We start from the raw sequence: 20,655 nt of genomic DNA on the forward strand, positions 1-20,655 counted from the left end.
GCCCACCTTGCGTGTGCCTGTCCCCATGTCCCCTTGGGCGGGGTTTGTCTGGGTCTAGGGCTGCCTGTGGCTGGAGGCTGGCCTCGCTGGTTCAGGGGTTCAGAGTAAGAAGCACATGTACCCACAAGCACAGCCTAGCACTGGGCAGAATTAGTGGCCCTGGGCTGGTCCTGCCAGAGATGCCAGCTCCTTCACTTGGTCAGACACTCAGGTAGACTGGGGGTGGCTGCGTGCAAAGCCCCTCCCACTCTCCCATCCAAGACATCGGCAATAGGGCTTCTCTCATGGAATTCAGGGATGATTCAACCACAGAAAACTGGCTATCTTAGGAACTGGTCAGGATGGGCCCTGCGGTGCCAGAGGGGACAGAGGCTGCCTAGTCCTGGGGCTTGTGACAGTCAAGGTCTCCTCAGGCATCCTGAAGCTACAGCTTGGCTGGCGCCTGCTCCACATCTGTGTCCGGGACCCAGGCAATGAGGCCACTCTCACCTCCCAGGTGGCCATCAGTCCTGGTAGAGAAAGCCACCCAGTGGGTCTTCCCAGTGTCCAGGACCCAGAGTGGTCCAGCACTGGCTGTGGCCCTGGGCGCAGGGATGGCAATACCTCCACTGGGCAGCAGAGGGAACCAGAGACACTTGGTGGCTCCTGAAGTTTCAGGAATGTCACAGGACATTTGAGGAAATAAGTTTTATTGGGTACATTTGAGGTTTGCAGCATGATGCCATGGGATGCAAACACTAAAACGTCACCATAGTGAAGTAGACTGACACATCTATCATCTCACACATTTTTTGGGTGTGGCAGGAGCTACTAAATATACTTGTGCATTTATTTTTAAGTTAAATGTAATTTAATTTTTATTTTTGAGACGGATCTTGCTAAGTTGTCTAGGCTGACCTCAGATTTATGATCCTGGGGTGGCAGTGAGTGTCACTGGGCCTGGCTGACAGGTGTGTTTAACCTAATCCCCAGGACAATGCCTCAGGCTCCCAGGGGGAAGCTTGCGGTCCTCTGCCCTGCGCTGATCTTAGTGGAGGCAAAACAGGACCAAGGGACCCACAGGGGGAGCAGGCGTCCCTCACAGGAGGAGGGGCCTCTTCCAAGGATTCACAGCGACACGGGCTCCCTGGGGCCTCTGCCCTTCCCAAGGCAGTTGGGAACAGGTCGCTGCAGCCGTGTGCTCTCAGTCTTTGCTAAGGGCAATAAAGCAAGAAGAGAGGCGACGGACCTCAGGACGGGAAGGAGAGGGTCTGTCTGAGGCTCTGCTGTGGAGGCAGTAAGAGGGCTGGCATGGGCCCAGTGAGACTCATGGAGGAGAACCAGCCCACCAAACAGAAGGCCCATCTATCTTCACCAGTGCGCCAAGTGCAAGTGTGATGGGGAAACCACCAAGAGAGCCGCAAAACCCGAGCAGACCCCAGGAGTGAGCCAGACCCCGCGTCCTGAGAAGACCCGAGGCCTTGCTGGGAGGGGCGGGGTTCGGCCTCGGAACCTGAGGTCGGGTTCTGTGGCCAGCTCCAGGGACCCGGTGAGACGTCTTCACGGCCCCTGTCTTCCCTGGGGCTTGGCAGCTGGTCCAAAAGTCTGCGAGGAGCCCGAGGGTGTGGAAGAGCAAGGCGCAGGCGTGCCCCAGGCAGCTGGCCCAGGCGCAGGGTCAGGAGCCGGTCCACACGGAGAGCACGCCGCTGTCCTAAGGACCAGGCCCTCTAAACAGTGAACTGTGAAAACGAGACCGCGGAACCCCGAGAGAAACACGCAGTGTCCACGTGTGGCCTTGGGGCCAGGAGGGCTGGCAGGAGGCCCCGCTGAGGGGTTGCTGCAGAGCGAGGGGCACTCACCCGCCAGCCCCGGGGTCAGTGCCCTCTCGCACAGCCGCCGTCTTCTCAGGACGGCCTGACGTCGCCACTTGCCTCTTGGGGCTCTGCACAGGTTGCGTGGCTGTTTTAGTGGGGTTTTGTTCCATCCTGCTTCCAGCTTGGGTTTTCTGCTGTAAATACAAGCTTTTTTTTCATTGACCTTGCACCGTGTCTCTTCCTGCTTTCCGGCCGTGCTGTGAGGCAGCTGGGGCCGCATCAGAGGCAGAACAGATGCAGCTGCTTGATCTTGGACTTCAGCCTCCAAAACTGTGAGCTAAACCCCTTTTCTTTCTTTATAAAGTTCCTACCCAGCATTGGGTATTTTGTTGTAGCATCTGAAAGTAGACTGAGACCTGGAATCACTAAAACCACAAGTCATTAGAGACTGATGCATTTGACTATGTTACACTGGAGAAATTGTGTTTGAAAACCATCAATGTGATGAGGTAAAAATATAAGCCAGGAAGTGAAAAAAGATGATTTCCACGTGTTCTGTGATTATTGACGACCAGTGTCCAGAGTGTCTTGTGTTACTCAGTTTCCACCACTGCAACAGAATATTCCAGATAATCAACTTAATGAGGGAAAAGGTTTGTTTTGACTGACTTGCGGTTTCAGGTTTCCACGGTCACCTGGGAAGCATGCGCATCATGGCAGAAGTGGGTGGCGGAGGAGACTTTTCCCAGTGGTGGCGGGAAGCAAAGGGGGCGCAGGAAGGGGGTGAGGGCTCCCTTCGGGGCTCACCTCTAAAGAGTGACCGACTCTCTCCAGCAGGCCCCACCCACAAAGGCCCCACCACCTCCCCATAGCTCACAGGCGCCTGGTGGCCCCCCTCCTGTGGACAGTGGACGCCTATCCTATCCCGCCATCACCTGGGAACACAAGTGGCCAGCAGCAGAGCCAACCCGTCGAGTCCACACGTCTCCGGCTCCTGGAGGCGCTGCAGAGCGCCCAAGCTCGGGCACAGTGGCCCCTGCGGACTCGGCCGGCCTGCGCAGTGACCCCTTTCCAATACTAATGTGGCAGGCGCGTGAAGATGTCTGAGGACCTCCTTGCCTCCGCAGAGGACGGGCGGGGTGCCCCATCTTTGCTGGGACCTCTGATTTACCAAAGGAAAACTGGCGGTGTGCTAATGTGGTGAGTGCTGCGTGGTCAGTAGGTGGGGTGCGTGCTGCCCTCCTCTGTTCCTTGGGGTGCTTGAGACGGCTCATCTTGAAAAGCCTGGGCCACGGGCGCTGCAGCCACGCGGCTGGAGCGCCGAGCCCCCCCCACCTGGGCAAGGGCCTGTCGCTCTCTGGGCCCTGGTTCCCCTGAGGACGACTCCCCCCTGGACTGAGCCATCCTGGCTGAGGCCCTGGCCAGTGACCAGATGCCAGATCCGAGCACCTTGCCCCTGGAGTGGTGTGACTGGCCCCTAGAGCCTCTGCGGGGCCAGGCAGACCTTGGAGAGGAGGCCCAGGAAGGCTTACAGGATGGACAGTGTCCAGTTGGGACCTACCTGGCAGGATCCCGCCGGCCACCCTGGCCTCCCACTCTGCTCTGGTGGACTGATGCGGCTGCCCGGGTCTCCTGCACGACGTCTGCATCTTGGAGCCTCCCCCCTGGGCTGGGAGACAGGTTCTTAGGGGGGATAAAGCTGAGGGGGCACGGGGGTGGTGTAATCCCACACCAAGGTGTTCTGCTAAGAAGGGAGAACAGGGCAGGCCCAGGACCCGGCAAGGACCCAGGGAGAAGATTCAGCCCGAGGCCCCTTGATCTGCGACCTCCAGCCCTGGGTGTGGGGCAATGGACTCTGGAAGCACTGGTCAGTACTGCCTCAGCGTCCAGGGCCGACTTCTGCACCGTGGAGCTTGCTAGTTGCTGCTGTTGGCATTCCCGTCCACTCCTCCGGAGACTGGGCGGAGCAGGGGTGTGGATCAGCCTTGCTCCCCTCCCTGACATCCAAGCCACGGTCTCAGGAGTTGACTCTTGCCTTAATCTAATGTGGACGGGTCAGCAGAGCCCTAGGCTGCTGGCTCGGGGGACCCTGCTATGACCTCAGAGGATGATGGCCTTCACGCCCTGGACAGCAGAGGCTGCCTGGATGCACAGCATTACTCCTGAGCTCCGCAAGTTCCCAGCTTCCAGTCTCAGGGTGCTGACCACCTGCTGGGCAGCCAGCCGGTAGAGCCACCCTGCCTCCCTCTCCCCTCCCTCTGCTTCCTGGCAGTTTTCAGCCTGAACCAAGCCCACCCTGCCCTTGCACAGCATTTGGGCATTTCCCCGGCCTCCTCCGGGTGGGCGGCCCATCTGCCCAGGCCAGCAAGAGCGGTCCTGGTCCTGGGCTGAAGGGGCTCCTCCCTGCGTCCTCTCATCTCAGGGGCTGCCACTGAGCCATCCTGTGGGCCCTGAAACCCTGCTTAACATGGCCAGTGAGTCACCCAGGTGTCCTCACACTCCCTGGGCAGGGGAGGTGGCTCTGTGGCCCAACGTCACAAGAGCAGCCTGGCTGCTGCTCTGCAGGGTGGGCAGTGAACCAAGAGCCTGTGTCCCCCAGGGCTCTGACATGTGGCTTCAGGGGCCTCCAGGGAGAGACGGGCACCCAAGCCTGGCTCACCACTTGGTCTGGCTGCCCTCATTGACTCTGAGGCCCTTGCAATGCCACGGCCTAAGTGACTGGCCTCAGTCTGGGCTTAGAAACAGGAGCCACACGGGTCAGTTGGCCAGGCACAGCCCCCGACCAGTTGCCCTCACCAGGGGATGAGGCAGGCTGCCCACATGGACAGCAGGACAGTCAGTCACAGAATAAGTTGGTGTGGCCTGCACCAAGGCCCTGTTGGCCCCTGTGCTTATGGGTACCTGTCCCCCATGCCGCCCAGTGTCCCCACACCTCACACGAAGACCAAAAGCCCCAGTGCCACCTGGACACCAGCCTGAGCCATCCTGACCCAGCCCACATGGTGGCAGGCCTCAGGCCCTGCCTGAGAAGTAGCCCAGGATGGGGGTCTCTGGTGGTGGGCAGAGCGTGCGCTGTGCAGAGTGCAGCTCCCCAGAGCCTCCGACCCACGGCACGGGGCCCAAGCAGAGCCCGGAGCAGGACGGCCACCCTCTGCCAGACGTAGGCACCTCGGGGCCTTCCTGGCCAGGTGTCGGGGGATGGCCACGCTCCAGGCCACGGAAGTTTACCCAGCGATGGAAAGGACTTCCTGTGCGCCTTCCCGCGTGAGCTGTGGTCAACTCACTGATAAGCCAGATAAGCGTGTGCCAGGGGTGCAGGGTGCCATCTGGGGCTGGTTACCCCCCGCCCCACCGCTGGTGCGGCTGTCCCTCTCCTGCCACTTCCCCGGTGGCTGTGACAGGGAAGTGGCAACTCCACAGTGACCATGTGGCCCGTGTGGCCCAGTCCCAGCCCTGCCCGGGAGCCCATGGGAGCTCTTCCCCAGGTGCAGGGCGGAGAGGCCCCCAGGAGCAGCCGGAGGGCATCTGAAGGCAGAGGCAGCTCCCCCCCACCCCAGTTGCCTGTGTGGTGCTGGGTGCAGGGCCCAATGCCAGTGTGCGGTGGCTCCCGTGGCCGCCTTCTTACCCGGCCTCTTCTGAGGGCGGCTGAACTTCCCGGAGGTGTCTTCCTGCCCTGCCTGCGGACGCTGCAGAGCCTCTCAGACGTGCTCCCGTGTGGGGTCCTCCCTGGATGCCTGCTGGAGCATCGGTTTTGAGTCTCCCAGGCCAGCACCTTGCCTGGACTTCAGGCCTGGGCTCAAAGTTCTTTCAGCGCTTTAACAATGTCACTGCTCAGCCAGGTGTGGTGGCCACGTCTGTCATTCCAGGGACTCGGGAGGCTAAGGCATGAGGCTTGTAAGTTGAAGGCCAGCCTCAGCAACTGGCAACTTAGTGAGGCCCTAAATTAATAAATTGAAAGGGCTGGGATGTAGCATAGTGGTAAAGCATCCCTGGGTTCAGTCCCCAACACCAAACAAGTGAACGAATGAATGAGTGAATAAGTAAATAAATAAAAATAAGTAATAAATAAAACAATTTCCAATTGTGGCAAAATCACACAGCAAGCTTCCCCTTTAACCACTTTGCCTACCATTCTGTGTGCGCAGCACCCCTGCCCCAAGTGACCGTCCCCGTCCACCCAGAACCCAGGGAGGGACTGCCTTCTGTGTCCACACACTCGTTGCTGCCTCCTCCTGGCTGCTGTGGACGTGGGCAGCAGGTGCGGCAGTCCTCATCTGCAGCTGTCTCTGTTTTGATGTCTCTCTGTCTCTGTCTCCGCTGTGGTCTCTCCTCCTGGCTGTCTCTGCATTGTGTCTCCCTCTCCATCTCTCTCTCTCTGCTTCTCGTCCCTGAGGTCCGTCTTGCCTGGGGTCCCTCCTTCCTGCAGGGTTGGTGTGGGTGGGGGCTGTGGCGTCCTGTGCTCCCCGCGGGTTGAGGGAGCAGAGTCCCCCAGGTGGCCTCGCTGTGCAGGAGGGCGGGGTTGTGAGAGCTGTGGGCAGCCCCGACCCGTGTCACCCCCTGTGGCATAGTCGGAGCCCCATCACATTCTGGAGGTCTGGCACGAGCCCCACTCTGCTGACCACAGTGTCGGGCCCAAGGCCTTCAGCCGGCTCTCAGTGGACAGGCTAGAGGCTTTTGGGGAATTTCATCCCTGGGTGAATTCAGCCAGGGCCAGGCACTGGACCTGACCCCCGACTGTCCTACATACAGAACCTGCTGGGCCCTGTGGTGCCTTGGAGAGAGACTGGTTGGGCAGGCTCCCCACCCGCCACCCTCTCTGATGGGTCTGGGGCATGGCTCACCTGTCTCCTCGGGGGACAGAGCCGCTTGTCTCTCTGGTCTGCTAACTGCCCCCGCCATGCAGGTGCAGGGGACACCAGAGGTGCAGGTAGCCCTTGGGCTCTTGTGCTCTCCTTTGCCGCCTTGGTCGGTGGAGAAGCCAGGGGCTGAGCCACACTCGGGCAGCCACTGGGAGGTGCTGCTGCGGCCTGCACGGAGTCCCCACGGGGGCCTGGGCCTCCTCCAGGCCAGGCTGTCTGGCACGCTCTGGAGGCTGCCTGCCTGGCCCCCAGGGTACGTGGAGGTTCACTGGGCTGCTCTGGACAACGGGGGGGGGGTAGGCTGGGCCACCGGAGGTGGTGAGACCCCAGAACCCAGGCCGGCCCATGGAGTGGGTCCCGAGCCCTAGGTTCAAATCCCAGCCCACTGTCCCCACGCCTGTCCTCACCCCAAATCAGGCCTGTAGCAGCTCCGTGCAGGCAGCAGCCAGTTCAGCAGGTGCCCTGCACCCCGAGTCCCAGAGCCTGGTTGGTGGGTGAACAGCGTGGGAGAGGGGAAGCTCAAGGCGCTGACAGAGACTGGACCCGGAAGCTGCAGAGGAGGGAGGGTCCCTTGAGCCGTGCCCCACTGGAGGCCAGCCCTGGCCCAGCCCCCACCTCAGGTAAATGGCCGAGGAACAGGGCCCAGTGTTTGGGGATTGTTGAGGACAAGGAGCAGCACCCTGGGGCATGTCCCTCACAGATGTGTCAGAGGGACACCCCTCCCTGAGGTACTTTGTGCAGGGTCAGCAGGAATGCAGAGACCTAGGGCCAGTTCCCACAGACCAGCTTGTACCACTCACCCCTGGCCAGCACAAGTGTGCACCGAGGCCTCGTGGGGGCCGAGAAGGGGGAGGCCCGGTGTAAAGGCTGCTGTGGTGTCACTGGTCATCCACAACCTTCCTCCTCCTGGGGTGGACAGGGTTGGCAATGCAGGGTCCAGTAGGGGCAGGCAGGGCTTCCAGGCAGCTCCCAGGGCTGGGCATAGAGTGGACCCCAGGCACATTCCAGGAATGGAGCAGGGTCGGGGCTGGTGGAGGAGGGCGGTGAGGCTATAAGGGAGGAGGATGGTGGGTGGCCAGGGTGAGGGCCACTGGGTGTCCAGCTGAGTGGGACCAATCAGGGGAGGGAAATGGGGAAGCCCATGATTCTGGAAGAATCTGCCAGGGGCTGAGAGAAAGAAGGTGGGGTGGCAGGGGCTGGAGAGAGCTGCCAGGGGCCACTGGGTGCAGCCAGGCCTGGGCCCTCCCTGAGGGGCTCTGAGCGTCCAGCATGGGGAGGCTCCGGTGGACCCCAGCGCTGGCTCTGGGGTGGGGCTCTGGGTGGGGGGGCCTCCTGGGTGCTCAAGGGAGACTGCACTGAGTTCCAGTGCAGGTGGGAAGCTCCCCACTGCCCACCAGCCTGGGCGCTGACCAGCACCTGGTCATTAGAGCTTCGTTGAAACCCCACAAATCCCATAGCCAAACAGGCAGCTGGGCCAGCCCTGTGTGCAAACAAGGTGCGCCCGCGTGGCCTGGCCACGTTGTCTGGGGGGCGCGGGTCCCCGCCCCCTGCCCTCCTGCCTCCAGTATTCCCACACGTCCTTAGGTGTGCCCTCCCTCACGTGGACGCTGCTGGCTTGGAGTCCTCTGGAGCAGAAGGGGGCAGCATCCTGCAGGGCCAGTGGCTGGGCCTTGCTTGTCTGGGGGACGGTGGGGGCCAGGGGATAGTGTGGTCGGGGACCCCACGTGGTGACTGACGGAGGAGGAAAGGCCCACCATGGGAGGGGACCGCTGGGCTGGGGGCACCCTGTGGAGGGTGGGTCACGGCCTCACGGGGCCACAGGCTCAGGCCCTGGGCTGGAGCCCCGTTCCCCCGCCCCGAGGTGGGCCCTCAGTTCCAGGCAGGGCTCCTCCTGTTCAGCAGGCCGTGGCTCTGCCCTGCCGGGCTGTGAGGGCAAGTGCTGGCCCTGGACCCGGCTTGGCCACGTGAGCTGAGTTGACTGTGGCAGCCTCGAGGGTGACAGGAGCAGTAGACCGAGAGCCAGGAACCTGGTTCGCGCCTGCCACGCGGAGCTCCCACCAGCGTGCAGAGTGTGAGTGAGGTCTCGAGTCTGGGGGTCCATGGGGGCTCGGGGGCTGAGAGGCACCGTCCTCCCAGGTACCCCCTCAGCAAGGTTGGGCCTCCGCCTCCCAGGGAGGCCCCTGCCTCTGGGGCCTGCATGACGGTGCTGGACAGGAGCTTGCCTGCTGCCCGCGGCCCTGGCCCTCCCGGAGGTCAGCCCACGGCTTCCTTTCTGGCTCATCTGCAGAGACCCCGCTTTTCCTTCCGGCACCCACGGCCACCTCATCAGTGCTGTCCCCACTCCCAGGACCAAGCAGACCCCCGCTGCCCCTACCTGCTCCTCACCTGGCCCTTGGCTGTGTGGTCACTGCCTGATGACCGTTCTCTCACATGAGCTGAGGGGCCTGGGTCCATCTCCCACTGGCATCCTCCCACCCTGGGTGGGGCCCTGACACAGCTCCGTGTCTGCTGGACGAGGGAGAGTCCCCAGACTAGGACAGCCCTGGGGGGCAGCTGGGCAGTGTCCCAAGGCCCTCCGGTTGGAGTCCCTCAAGCTGGGCAGGCCTTGGAGGTGGCTGAGGGCAGCCCTGTCTGCTCTGCGCCATGGCACCTGCTCTTGGGCCTTGGTTGGCATTGCTGAGTGAGCATGGCCCTCCTGCCTCCTGCGTGGCCACAAGTGGACTAAGAATCCCAGTCCACATGGTGCCCAGACACCCGTGGCACTCACGGGGGCATCCCTGCTCCTGGGCCAGGGCTGCCACCTGGAGGGGGATGGACAGCCGAGGACTCAGCTCCAGTTCTGGGTGTTGTCCTTAAGTGTGTCCATCAGAAGGGCCCTCTGCTGCCCTCAGCTTCCCCTGACCTCGCCCCCTCTTGGCCTGGATCAGCACGGCTCCAGAGACACTGGTCAACTGCAGCAGTCCTCCTTCCCACGGCCTGACCTCTGCGCCCAGGCCCGTTCCCATGCCCAGGGGAGATAACCTGGGCGTCTGTTTTCCCAGGGAGGAGGGTGACCGGAGAAGATATTTTCCTTTTCTGTGAATAAATGCGTCTTTTGCTGGCACTGGTGCCAAGGTACACGGCTCACGGACCCAAGAACCCTGCTGGGCTGCAGGCCCATGACTCAGGCTTCCCCAGGGAACCCGGAACCACTGGACCTGAGCTGGAGGAGACCCGGATTAGCCCCGAGGGTGCAGTGCCTTGTCATCCCTGGGCTGTCCTCCAGGTGCCCCCAAGGGAGCAGCTGCCACTGACCCACCTGCAGCAGCAGCAGTGGCACAGGGGCTGGTGCTGAGCTGCCCCGGGGCCCCTCTGCCAAGCTGCCTGGCCCGTCCTGGACAGTCTGTGGGTCAGCCGGCGGGCTCTGCCTGCAGCACCCAGTGAGGCTCTCCAAGGGCACAGTGGCACAGGTGTGTGGTCAGAGCTCAGTAAATATTTGCTGAATAAGAGACAGAACGCATGGCCTGCAGGCTTCTGTCTGCAGTAGGTCAGGGAAGGCTCCGTGACCCCACTCACATGCAGCCCCGGGGGGCAGGTCTGCCCTCCCTCTTCCTCTCTTGCTCCCCTGTCAGTTCCTCATGATGTCCCCGTCACTGTCTTGGGCGTGACACATGTCGGCCGAAGGCTGGCGGAACCATGTTTTGGATGGTCCTCTCATTGGACTCCTCCATGAAGTTCAGGATTTGGTCCCGCAGCTCAGATGTAGCCTGGGCTCTGCTTGGACGCATGGGTCAGGCTCCGTGGGTGCAGCTGGCGGCATAGCTTGAGCACTCGGAGCCACAGAGCTGAACGTGGCCCTTACGTGTGGTCACGGTGGCAAATTCTACTGCGAAGTTCACCACGTTACAAAACACAGTATGAACAGAGGGAGGTGGGAGACAACCCCATCCTGACCACGTGCAGTGCCCCACCCTGGGCGCTGGGCACACTCACCTGCTGTGGCCCTCCCACCTCCAGGGCGTCCTCATCTCCTCCGTCTGAAGCTCTGTCCCTCTGGCCTGACTCCCGCCCTCCAGCCCCGGCCCCTAGGCTCTCTGTCTCTGTGGACCTGAGGGCTGCAGGGCCCCGCGGGATTCTGCAGTGTCTGTCCTGCTGCCTGGCCCCTCTCACCAGGCGCAGTGTCCTGGGGTCCGTCCAGCTGGCAGCAGATGTCAGGACGGCCTTCCCTTTGGAGGCCCAGTAGCATCCAGCTGCCCGGCTGCACCACGTCTTGACTGTTCTTCCGGCAGCTGAGGGATACTTGGTGGTATCTGCCTTTCGGGGTGATGGTTGATGGTGTGTGGACAGGACTGTGCAAAGGCAGGTTTGTAAGGACTGAGCACATGTCAGTGACCCATGAGCTCACACCCAGGTCAGCAGGTGGCTGCCCCAAGGATGGGGCTATGTCCCCTGCTGGGTGGGGCTGGAGCTGCCTATGGGAAGGATCTGAACTGCTTTGGCACAGCCAGGCAGACCTGGCCCTGCCCACCAAGCACCCCTGGCAGTCTCCTGGCCCATGTGGCCAGGCCCAGGACAGCATGCTGGGCACCAGGACCAGTGGTCACTGCCCCAAAGGCCCTGGTCACTTCATATCTCCTGAGCAGAGCCACCTCGGGGGAAAGTCACAGCAGGGCCAGGGGTGAGTGGGGAGGGGTACTTGACATAACTGGGGTCACCAGCAACACGGAGACTGCCTGAGCTTGGCTCAAGGGGTCTTAGAGACCAACTGTGCAGAGCACCTGATGTGCTGCTCAACTCTGTCCCCCTTCCTGCTCTTCATGGGGTCCACTTGGTGGTGCTGAGGCTATCCAGCCAGACCTCCATGCCCTACCCAGCTGAGAAGCCACACGGGGCTTTGTCTGTGGACATGAGCTGCCCATCGGTCTTCAGCCCTCTGCCCCATCCCCATGACCTCTCACTCCCGTCCTGCCAGTCTCCTCCTGGAAGCCTGACCCTGTTTACAACACTGGGCTCCTGTTCTGGCCAGTAGGAGGGCTGGAGGATAGGGACAGCAATTCCACAAGCTCTGAGCTCTGGGACCATCCCACCCCTCAGCAGAGAAAGGGAGGAGGGGACACTCAGGACACAGCACAGAGCAGTGTGGCCAGCAAGGGCCAAGCAGGCCACACCCAGGCTGCCCAAGCCAACTTTTCCCAGACTTACTGCCTCTTCATACCTGTCCAGGGTCAGAGGACGCACCTCCCCAGGACAGGGCCCTGCGTCTGCTCTCTGCTCAGGGGTGATCTGGACATGGGTTCAGGGCTCAAGCTTTCTGGGTCTGCGTGGAGGAGCATTTTTCTGTCACTCTTAGCTGTCTGCCTGCTGGGGGCAGGCTGTGCCCAGGAGGGACTCGGACATGGTCTCAGCTCTAGTGGACCCTACAGCCTTTCCTGGGTCTTCAGTGCGTTGGCTACTGCATGTCTCTTGGGTCTGCTGTAACAAATGACCTCAAACTGGTGGTTGAAAAGGACAGGAATTTGTCTTCTTGGTCCAGGAGGCCTCCATCGGACTCAGGAGGTGGAAGGGTCCGTCCCCCGGCTCCCGGCAGGAACTCGTCACTCACCCAGCCTCTGGGGGCTCAATTGTCTTCTTTCTTCTGATGATTTTTGAGTCCCGAATCCCTGTCTGCCCTTCCCTTGTAAGGACACTGGTCCTAGCATTTAGCCCCCACCCGCCAGGTGATCTTTGGGATCTACACCTGCCAATATCCCCCAGAAGGCAATACCCACAGGATCAGAGGTCAGCATTTGGGCTTATCTTTTGGGGACGGCCATTCACTGTACTGTACCTCATTACAGTCCTAGGAGCCAGATGAGACTCACCGTTCAGCCACAGCTGTCCCAAGGAGGGGCAGGGTGGTTGCTCATCTAAGAGCCTTCAGGATGGGCAGGAATCCCACCTGTGCCAGGTCAACCCACAGGGCCAACAGAGGCCTCTTCAATGTCCACACATGGATAGCGGCAGGCTGGAAAGTCCTATGCATGGGCCTGTTGGGTGGGCAGGGCCTGCTCCTCATGAGCCCCGGGCGTCATCCACAGGGCCCTGTCGGTGGGCCCTAACCCTGAGCCGGGTGGCGGCCTCAGGAACTCCCAGGTGGGTGTCCTGTGGGCTCCTGAGCTGGGTGTCCTGGGGGCTCCTGAGCTGGGTGTCCTGTGGGCTCCTGAGCTGGGTGTCCTGGGGGCTCCTGAGCTGGGTGTCCTGAGGGTTCCTGAGCTGGGTGTCCTGGGGGTTCCTGAGCTGGGTGTCCTGGAGGTTCCTGAGCTGGGTGTCCTGGGGACTCCTGAGCTGGGTGTCCTGAGGGTTCCTGAGCTGGGTGTCCTGGGAGCTCCTGAGCTGGGTGTCCTGGGGACTCCTGAGCTGGGTGTCCTGGGGATTTCTGAACTGGGTGTCCTGGGGACTCCTGAGCTGGGTGTCCTGGGGACTCCTAAGCTGTGTGTCCTGGGGGTTCCTGAGCTGAGTTTCCTGGGGCTCCTGAGCTGGGTGTCCTGGGGACTCCTGAGCTGGGTTTCTTGGGGGCTCCTGAGCTGGGTGTCCTGGGGTTCCTGAGCTCGGTGTCCTGGGGGCTCCTGATCTGGTGTCCTGGGGCTTCTGAGCTGGGTGTCCTGGGGATTTTTGAACTGGGTGACCTCAGGACTCTTGAGCTAGTGTCCTGGGGATTTCTGAACTGGGTGTCCTGGCGTCTCCTGATCTGGTGTCCTGGGGGTTCCTGAGTTGGGTGACCTCGGGACTCTTGAGCTAGTGTCCTGGGGGTTCCTGAGCTGGGTTTCCTGGGGCTCCTGAGTTGGATGTACTGGGGATTTCTGAACTGGGTGTCCTGGGGACTCCTGAGCTCGGTGTCCTGGGGGTTCCTGAGCTGGGTGTCCTGGGGGCTCCTGAGTTGGGTGTCGGGTTTCCTGGGGCTCCTGACCTGGGTGTCTTGGGGGCTCTTGAGCTGGGTGTTCTGGGGGCTCCTGACCTGGGTGTCCTGGGGGCTCCTGAGCTGGGTGTCCTGGGGGTTCCTGAGCTGGGTGTCCTGGGGGCTCCTGACCCCCTGGTGTCCTGGGGGCTCCTGAGCTGGGTGTCCTGGGGGTTCCTGAGCTGGGTGTCCTGGGGGCTCCTGAGCTGGGTGTTCTGGGGGCTCCTCACCTGGGTGTCTTGGGGGCTCCTGAGCTGGGTGTTCTGGGGGCTCCTGACCTGGGTGTCCTGGGGGCTCTTGAGCTGGGTGTTCTGGGGGCTCCTGACCTGGGTGTCCTGGGGGCTCCTGAGCTGGGTGTCCTGGGGGCTCCTGACCTGGGTGTCTTGGGGGCTCCTGAAGTGGGTGTCCTGGGGGCTCCTGAGCTGGGTGTCCTGTGGGCTCCTGAGCTGGGTGTCTTGGGGGCTCCTGAGCTGAGTGTCCTGGGACTCCTGATTGGGTGTCCTTGGGGTTCCTGAGCTGGGTGTCCTGTGGGCTCCTGAGCTGGGTGTCCTGGGACTCCTGATTGGGTGTCCTTGGGGTTCCTGAGCTGTGAGCCCTGGGGGCTCCTGAGCCGGGTTTCCTGGGGGCTCCAGAGCTGGGTGTCTTGGAGAGTCCTGAGCTGGGTGTCCCGGAGATTCCTGAGCTGGGTGCCTTGGAGAGTCCTGACCTGTGTGTCCTGGGGTTCCTGAGCTGGGTGTCCTGGGGACTCCTGAGCTCGGTGTCCTGGGGCTCCTGACCTGTGTGTCCTGGGGGCTCCTGAGCTGGGTGTCCTGAGGGTTCCTGAGCTGGGTGTCCTGGGGCTCCTGACTTGTGTGTCCTGGGGGTTCCTGAGCTGTGTGTCCTGGGGGCTCCTGAGCTGTGTGTCCTGAGGGTTCCTGAGCTGTGTGTCCTGGGGTTCCTGAGCTGTGTGTCCTGTGGGCTCCTGAGCTGGGTGTCCTGGGGGTTCCTGAGCTCGGTGTCCTGTGGGCTCCTGAGCTGGGTGTCCTGGGGGCTCCTGAGCTGGGTGTCCTGGGGGCTCCTGAGCTGGGTGTCCTGGGGACTCCTGAGCTCAGTGTCCTGGGGGTTCCTGAGCTGGGTGTCCTGTGGGCTCCTGAGCTGGGTGTCCTGGGGTCTCCTGAGCTGATATCCTGGGGGTTTCTGAGCTGGGTGTTCTGGGGTCTCCTGAGCTGGGTGTCCTGGGATTCCTGAGCTTGATCCAGGCCACGTTATGCTTTGCTCCCTCATGGAAGCCCTCATGTGGATATGGGACTGTGATGGTGTGGTTTGGAGCAGACAGTGTCTTACTGAGGGCCTGTCCCAAGACAAGGTCATCGTCACATCTACCAGGAACCACCTGGGGCCATTTGGCCTCCTCTGCATAGCATTTGCTTTCTGAGAACCTCAGGGCAGACAGGTGGCACCGCTGGCTTGGTAGACAGAGAATATATACCTGAGAGTTACTGTTCACTTCCACATAAAGACAGGGACAGAAGGAGTCCCAGTGGGCAGTGTCCCCTGCTGCTGGGAGTTGGCAGGCCTTGGAGAGGGTAAGACCGATGGATGGCTTCCCAGAGCTGCTCGGGAGTGCAGGGCTGTCTCCGCCTTGCCTGCCCGTGCACCTCCTCAAGGACCCCACCTGGGAGAAGGCCGCTGGGCTTGAGACCCTCAAGCCCCTTCTGCAGCCGGCCAGCAGCCTTCCCCACTGTCCAGGGGGACACAGTCCGTGGCTGGGCACCCTGTCCAATCACCCGCTTGGCATCTAACCCCAAGGTCCTGGGAATGGAGCCCCCCGAGCTGGCTGTGCATGGGACAAATCTGCTCACCCCAGGGACAGCAGTGTTTTGGGCCAGGGTATCTGTCCTGAGTTCCACATCTCTGTCCAGGGACGTGACAGAGGCCCTGTGGCCATGAGCTGAGGTGGCCGCCCGCTTTGCCGCCCTCAGACCCTGCCTCCAAGGCCTGTGCCAGCTGAGCTTCCAACCTGGCTTACGGTCTGCCTGGACCTCGGTGCCAGGAGGCGGGCCCTTTGGTTCTGCGGTGTGCCCCACACGCCGGATCAGGTCAGCTGAGACGGACCCCCAGCTGAGACGCTGACAAAGGCAAGAAGGAAGTGGGGGCCACTCACATACCCCCGCTTGGCCCTGGGTGACCCATGACGAAGACAGAGTCCCCCGGGGCCAGTGAGCGAGGCAGACACCACCCCTGCAGCAGCAGTGGCCAAGCTGCCCAACCCCAGGCTGGCCTGTGGTGGGGCAGTGTGGTGGGGGTAGCAGGGCGGGTGGCCCTGTGTCCAGGGTGACAGGCCCTGTCTCTCACCCCAAGGACATTCCTCACTCCTGGCCTCAGCAAGTGACAACTCTGGTTTGGACCTTGGCAGAGGCTCCTGGAGTCATGGGAGGTCCCTGGGGGCCTAGCTCTGTGGTCCTCCAAGGCTCTGACCCCGCCCACCACTTGAGGGTTCAACAGGGTCATGGGGCACCCCAGCCTTGCCAACCAGAGGCCCACCAGGCTTCACTCCCACACAAAGCAGGGCGGGTAGCAGAGGGGCCTCTGGACGCAGGTCCAATGGGTCGAGAGCACCGGGGGTGAAGGACGCCGCGTGCATGTGGCCAGTATTTGAGGAAAGCACATGGCCAGCTGCCCAGGGCCTGTCCATGCTGTCCTGGACCTGGGTTGCCTGCTGCTCCAGATGTTCACACGGGAACACAAGTGAGTCGGGCAGGCAGACCTGCCCCCAGCCAGGGCCTGCTGCGTCCAGGAGCCCGCAGGAGCCAGGAGGGAGCAGGGCACTAGTGGGGAAGGGGCCTGGGGTCCCGAGAACAAGGCCTGGGCTGAGGGCCCACCCCCACCCTGTGCTTCGCCTCCCCAGTCCAGGCCCACTGTCCACCCCTGGTCATCTCCCGAGGGAGGCTTCTGACAGGGTGCCTCTGGCTGCCCGTGCCTGCTGAGCTGTGACGGGTTCTGCCGACCATGTGCCCCCTGCGTCCCTACACGTGTCCCACTGCCCAGCCACACTGGCTCTCTGAGCTCTCTGAGGTCCACCTGAGGTCTGGGTTCCTGAGGTTTCCAGGCAGGAATCAGTGTGGACTCTCGGGGTGCCACTGGAGGGACAGATGGACAGACTGAGCTGCAGAGGCACGGCAGCCCAGTGCTGAGCCATGCACCCTCCTGGGGCGGCGGTCAGCATGGGCTGCGGGGGTGCGGTGTGACCCTGGGCAAAGCTGCTCCCCTGGGAGGATGGCCAGTCCCGCAGGCTCAGTGCTCAGTGGCCTTGGTCTGGAGGGGGCTGGGGGTTGCCTCCCGGGGTCCAGGCCTCTGGCAGCCTGGGAGCACCTTCCCCTCTCGGCTCTCACCTCCCCCTGATGCAGGTACCTCGAGCTCAGGCTGGTGGGCCTGGCCCTGAGCGGACATGGGGCAGGCGGTGGGATCAGGGTGTGACAGGGACACCGAGGTCTAGTGTCATCTGCCTCAGGCCTGCCACTCAGCTCAGAGCTGGACCTTGCCATAGCTGAGAGACTAGAGAGGGGATCCATGTTGGAGACTCCCTGGCTTCCCCTCCTAGGCATGGACACTTCCCTGGCCACTAACGTGGACAGTGGCCATCTCCCAGGGCCACTGTTTTGTATCTAGACCAGGCTCCAAAATGACCCTTGCCGGTGTGGTGCAGGGAAGGGGGATCAAAACCGTTTGCCCCCTGAGTTGGGCAAGGGGCCTGTGAGGCCTGGGCCCTGGCCTTGCTGGACACCTGGGAGTGGCCCCTGACCTGTCCCTTATCTAGGCTCCTGTCGGGCGTGGCTGTGCTGGCAGCAGATAAGCAGATTAACGAGGTGTGCGCCTTCAGCTGGGGCCTGGGCTTTATCAGGCCAGGATGTTGTCTCAGGTGGAGCCGGGCGGGCGGGCGGGCCCAGGCCGGAGGGCGTTCCCCAGCCACTGAGAGGCAGCTCTGCCCAGCTCCCACCTGGCGGGGGAGGGCGGGCACCAGACCAGGGTCCTGCTGTCCAGTGCGTGTGGGGCACCCAGGGCAGGAGTGGAGGGAGCTGGGCGCTGGTGCGGCGCTAGGCCTGGGGTCCCTCCCAGGACCATCGACCTGGGCGTCCCCCACATGTGGAACAGGGATGGGGGTCCAGGGGGCCAGCAGGGGGCCTCAGGCACCAGTGTCTGCTGCTGGGCCAGGGCCCCCCAAGGCTGACAGTGTCCCCACACGTCTGTGGCCAGGTCCCAGAGGGGATCCTGCTGAGGGGGAGACTGCCCTGGAGTCCCTACCGGCTGTCAGTCAGGACAGGTGCCCGTCACAGTGACACCCAGCCAGGAAGAGTGAGCAGCTAGGAATGTAAGGAAGACAGCCACAGGGAGGTGTCCCCTCGAGTGGCGGGACAGGGGCAGGACGGCGAGGTGGCCCAGTGAGGAAGAGGCTGAAGCTGGCTGGGAGGGGTGGGGCCTGGGCGCACCTGAGAGGCCCAGGGTGCTGAGTGGGGAACTTGGGGGGTCAGGCCCAGGGGCTGGGGGCCCCTCACGTCCTGCCTCGCCCACAGCCAGCCTGGCTTCCCACCTAGGCCTGCACGGCCAGGGCGGCCCTGCCCACCCCTTCCCCAGACGTCTCTGCATCTGTGCAGCCCTCCAAGCCCCAAGATGCTCTCCCAGCCTCACGGCCACTCGTCCACGTCCTGCTCTGAGTCCCAGACCCTCCATGAGGCCCCCACCCCCAGCAGGACGTGCAGCTCCCCAGCCTGTCCTCACCCACCCAGCCCCGTGGCTCCATCCTGCCCTCAGATGCAGCCGCGGCCTCCGGGTCTGCCCCTCTGGTGGGTGGGCCCAGGGCCCGAGGCTGGCCAGGAGCCAGGGTGCAGGAGTGGGAAGGCAAATACCCTTTTGTGTGCTGCAGGCGCTCTGGGGACAAAAGCTGGGGGCTGAGGAGCCCCACAGTCTAGACAGCCAGCCCCACCCGGGGCAGGGGAGGGGGCACCAGCAACGAGGCAGAAGCTGTCTGGGCAAGGCTGCTGGCCCCTGGTCCACGGAGGCCAGGGCAGTGAGGCTGCAGGAAGGCAGCTCCATGCAGCCCTGGCTGGGGCCTGAGCCCCTCTGGACTCTCAGGCCCCAGGGAACCTGCTGAGGGGCCAGAGGAGGGCAGCTGGGGCTGTGGTCCTGGGCTGAGGCCAGGTCTTGCTGCCCATCTCTCTAAAGAAAGGCCTTCAGGCCTCCTGTCTGCGAGGGGCGGGTCAGCATCGGCAAAAGCTCTGGCCAAAGTTCTCCCTCAACCTCTCCCTCCCCCCTTCTCCCTCCCCCTCCCTCTCCCTCCCTCCCTCCCTCCCTCCCTCCCCCTCCCTCTCCCTCCCTCCCTCCCTCCCTCCTCCAACCTCTCCCTCCCTCCTTCTCCCTCCCCCTCCCTCCCTCCCTCCCTCCCTCCCCCTCCCTCTCCCTCCCCCCTTCTCTGCTGTCCTTGATCCCCTCCTCTCTTCCTTCCTACCTCCTCCCCAGACACCTCTTTGAGGCGAGGCAGACAGGAGCCTGCCTCCTGAGGTTCTAGAGACCCCACCCCAAAGCCCCAGTCCTGTGCTGCCAGCCTCAGAACCCCCCAGTAGGGCCATGAGAGTGGGGGGCCAGGGTCTGGGGCAGAGTCAGGAGGTGGGAGGGGTGACACCGTCCCGCGGTCTGGCTGCTGGTCACTAGCCATTTGTTCCCTCCATGGCATGCGGTGCCACCCAAGGTTGGCAGTCCCACTGTACCCCAGGGAGGCACAGTGCCCCCCCCCAGACTCCTGGGCCTCCCTTCACTCCTGTGGCCTCTGTTGTTGTCCACGCTGGCCCTGCACGAGGAGTGCCCCTTGCCTCCCCAGCCCAGGTGCAATGCCGGGTGGACACTTAGCACCCTCGGGTCCGCCCTCCCTGCGGTGCTCTTACTCTTGACTGCTGGCCATGCACCTGTGAAGTGCCCGGCCCCTGGCCCTGTTGCCCACGATCTCACCGCAGGTTGCCACCCTAGGCGCAGCCTGGTCCTGGAACTGCTCTCAGAGGCCCTGCTCCAGTGGGTGGGGAAGCCCCGGCCAGCTCACAGCTCATGCCCCGGAGCCTGGGGTGAGCCTTGCTCCTTTAAGTCATGGACTTTTATGTCAAGGACAGATTTCCCAACCAACTGGTGACCCAGGGACCCAGGGGACCCACATCGTGAGCGCTCCAGGGAGGCCACAGCCTTGTGCCTGGCAAGCAGACTCCCAGCTGTCGGGGCCCGTGGAGAGTCCCAGAAAGCCCATGGAAAGGGGGCACGGCACCCGACAGAGCAAGGCCCCAGGGCATCGGAGCTCCTGAGGACCAGGAGGGAACTCCGGGAGGGAAGGCCCCGAGGGGCTCCCTGTGCGGCTAGGAACAGCCCCACCTGACAAACACGCCTGCCACTCAGCCGCAATCAGAGGGGGCAGCATTGGGGGGGGCTCAACCCTTGATGACGCCAGTGGACGGGGGTGAGGTCCGTGTTGGCTGCTTTCCTCGGAGCCTCCCTGTCTGCAGGCACCCAGAGAGAGCTCAGGCCAGCATCAGCAGCTCGCTGGGCAGAGCAGACTGAGGTCAGCTCCATGCCACCAGACAGACTGGACGTCCGGAGAGACTGCAGACAGGATGGCTGCTTGAGTGGCCGCTGACCACACACAGGGAGACACTACACAGCTGGAGCACAGCAGGCAGGGGCCTGGGCAGAGTGTGCAGCTCATGGTGGCTGTGGGGGCCGCTGGATCAACCTGGGCTTACCCTGAACTCAGAAAGGTGACAGCTCAGGAAGAGCACCGTAGCCAGGGACAGACTGCTACATCGAAGGATAAGGGCAACACCAAGAGAGACCAGACAGCAAGGACTGCTCCCGGGACCAGGTGGACCCACCAAGAATGGAACCAGCTGCTGGAACAGAACTTGTGCTCGCGAGGAGGGTGCCAGGTCTCAGGGCTCTGCAGCACATCATACCCAAGTCCAGTGCACAATGAAGACGTCCAGACAGCGTGATGGAACCAAGAACAGAGCAATCATGGACCTGCCCCACGGAGAGCCCAGGCTGGCATTGGTAGGTAAGTAAAGCAGCCGTTATAAAC

At 62.9% G+C, this 20,655-nt stretch overlaps 1 protein-coding gene across 8 annotated transcripts; it reads right to left on the minus strand.

The window, feature by feature from the left end:
• Nucleotides 1-737: 737 nt before the first annotated feature.
• Nucleotides 738-19,664, minus strand: LOC124093316 (proteoglycan 4-like). Of its 8 annotated transcripts, none has more exons than XR_009226823.1 (7): nucleotides 19,545-19,664; nucleotides 7,453-7,701; nucleotides 7,060-7,202; nucleotides 6,635-6,930; nucleotides 6,010-6,294; nucleotides 2,729-5,731; nucleotides 738-2,403 (listed from the first exon to the last, which is right to left on the minus strand). XR_009226823.1 is itself a non-coding variant. In XM_058579340.1 (7 exons), the coding sequence occupies exon 1, from the start codon at nucleotides 14,961-14,963 to the stop codon at nucleotides 13,095-13,097; it is 1,869 nt and encodes a 622-aa protein (XP_058435323.1). In that variant the 5' UTR covers nucleotides 14,964-17,441; the 3' UTR covers nucleotides 738-2,403; nucleotides 2,729-5,731; nucleotides 6,010-6,294; nucleotides 6,635-6,930; nucleotides 7,060-7,202; nucleotides 7,453-7,701; nucleotides 10,208-13,094. The 8 variants fall into 8 exon arrangements, 6 of the variants coding, with proteins under 6 accessions (XP_058435323.1, XP_058435321.1, XP_058435322.1 ...); XR_009226822.1 differs by having other exon boundaries at nucleotides 7,453-10,980; XM_058579340.1 differs by lacking the exon at nucleotides 19,545-19,664 and adding an exon at nucleotides 10,208-17,441.
• Between the last annotated feature and the right edge of the window lie 991 nt (nucleotides 19,665-20,655).

This window comes from Marmota monax, unplaced genomic scaffold (assembly GCF_021218885.2).
Source record: "Marmota monax isolate L192 unplaced genomic scaffold, Marmota_monax_Labrador192_F-V1.1 WCK01_AAM20220418_F8-fsc00038, whole genome shotgun sequence".
NCBI classification, from domain to species: Eukaryota; Metazoa; Chordata; class Mammalia; order Rodentia; family Sciuridae; genus Marmota; species Marmota monax.

Excerpts from the sequence above, each read along its gene's own strand:
- LOC124093316 (XM_058579340.1), bottom strand. The coding sequence starts at position 14,963 with ATGCAGAGGAGGCCAAATGGCCCCAGGTGGTTCCTGGTAGATGTGACG.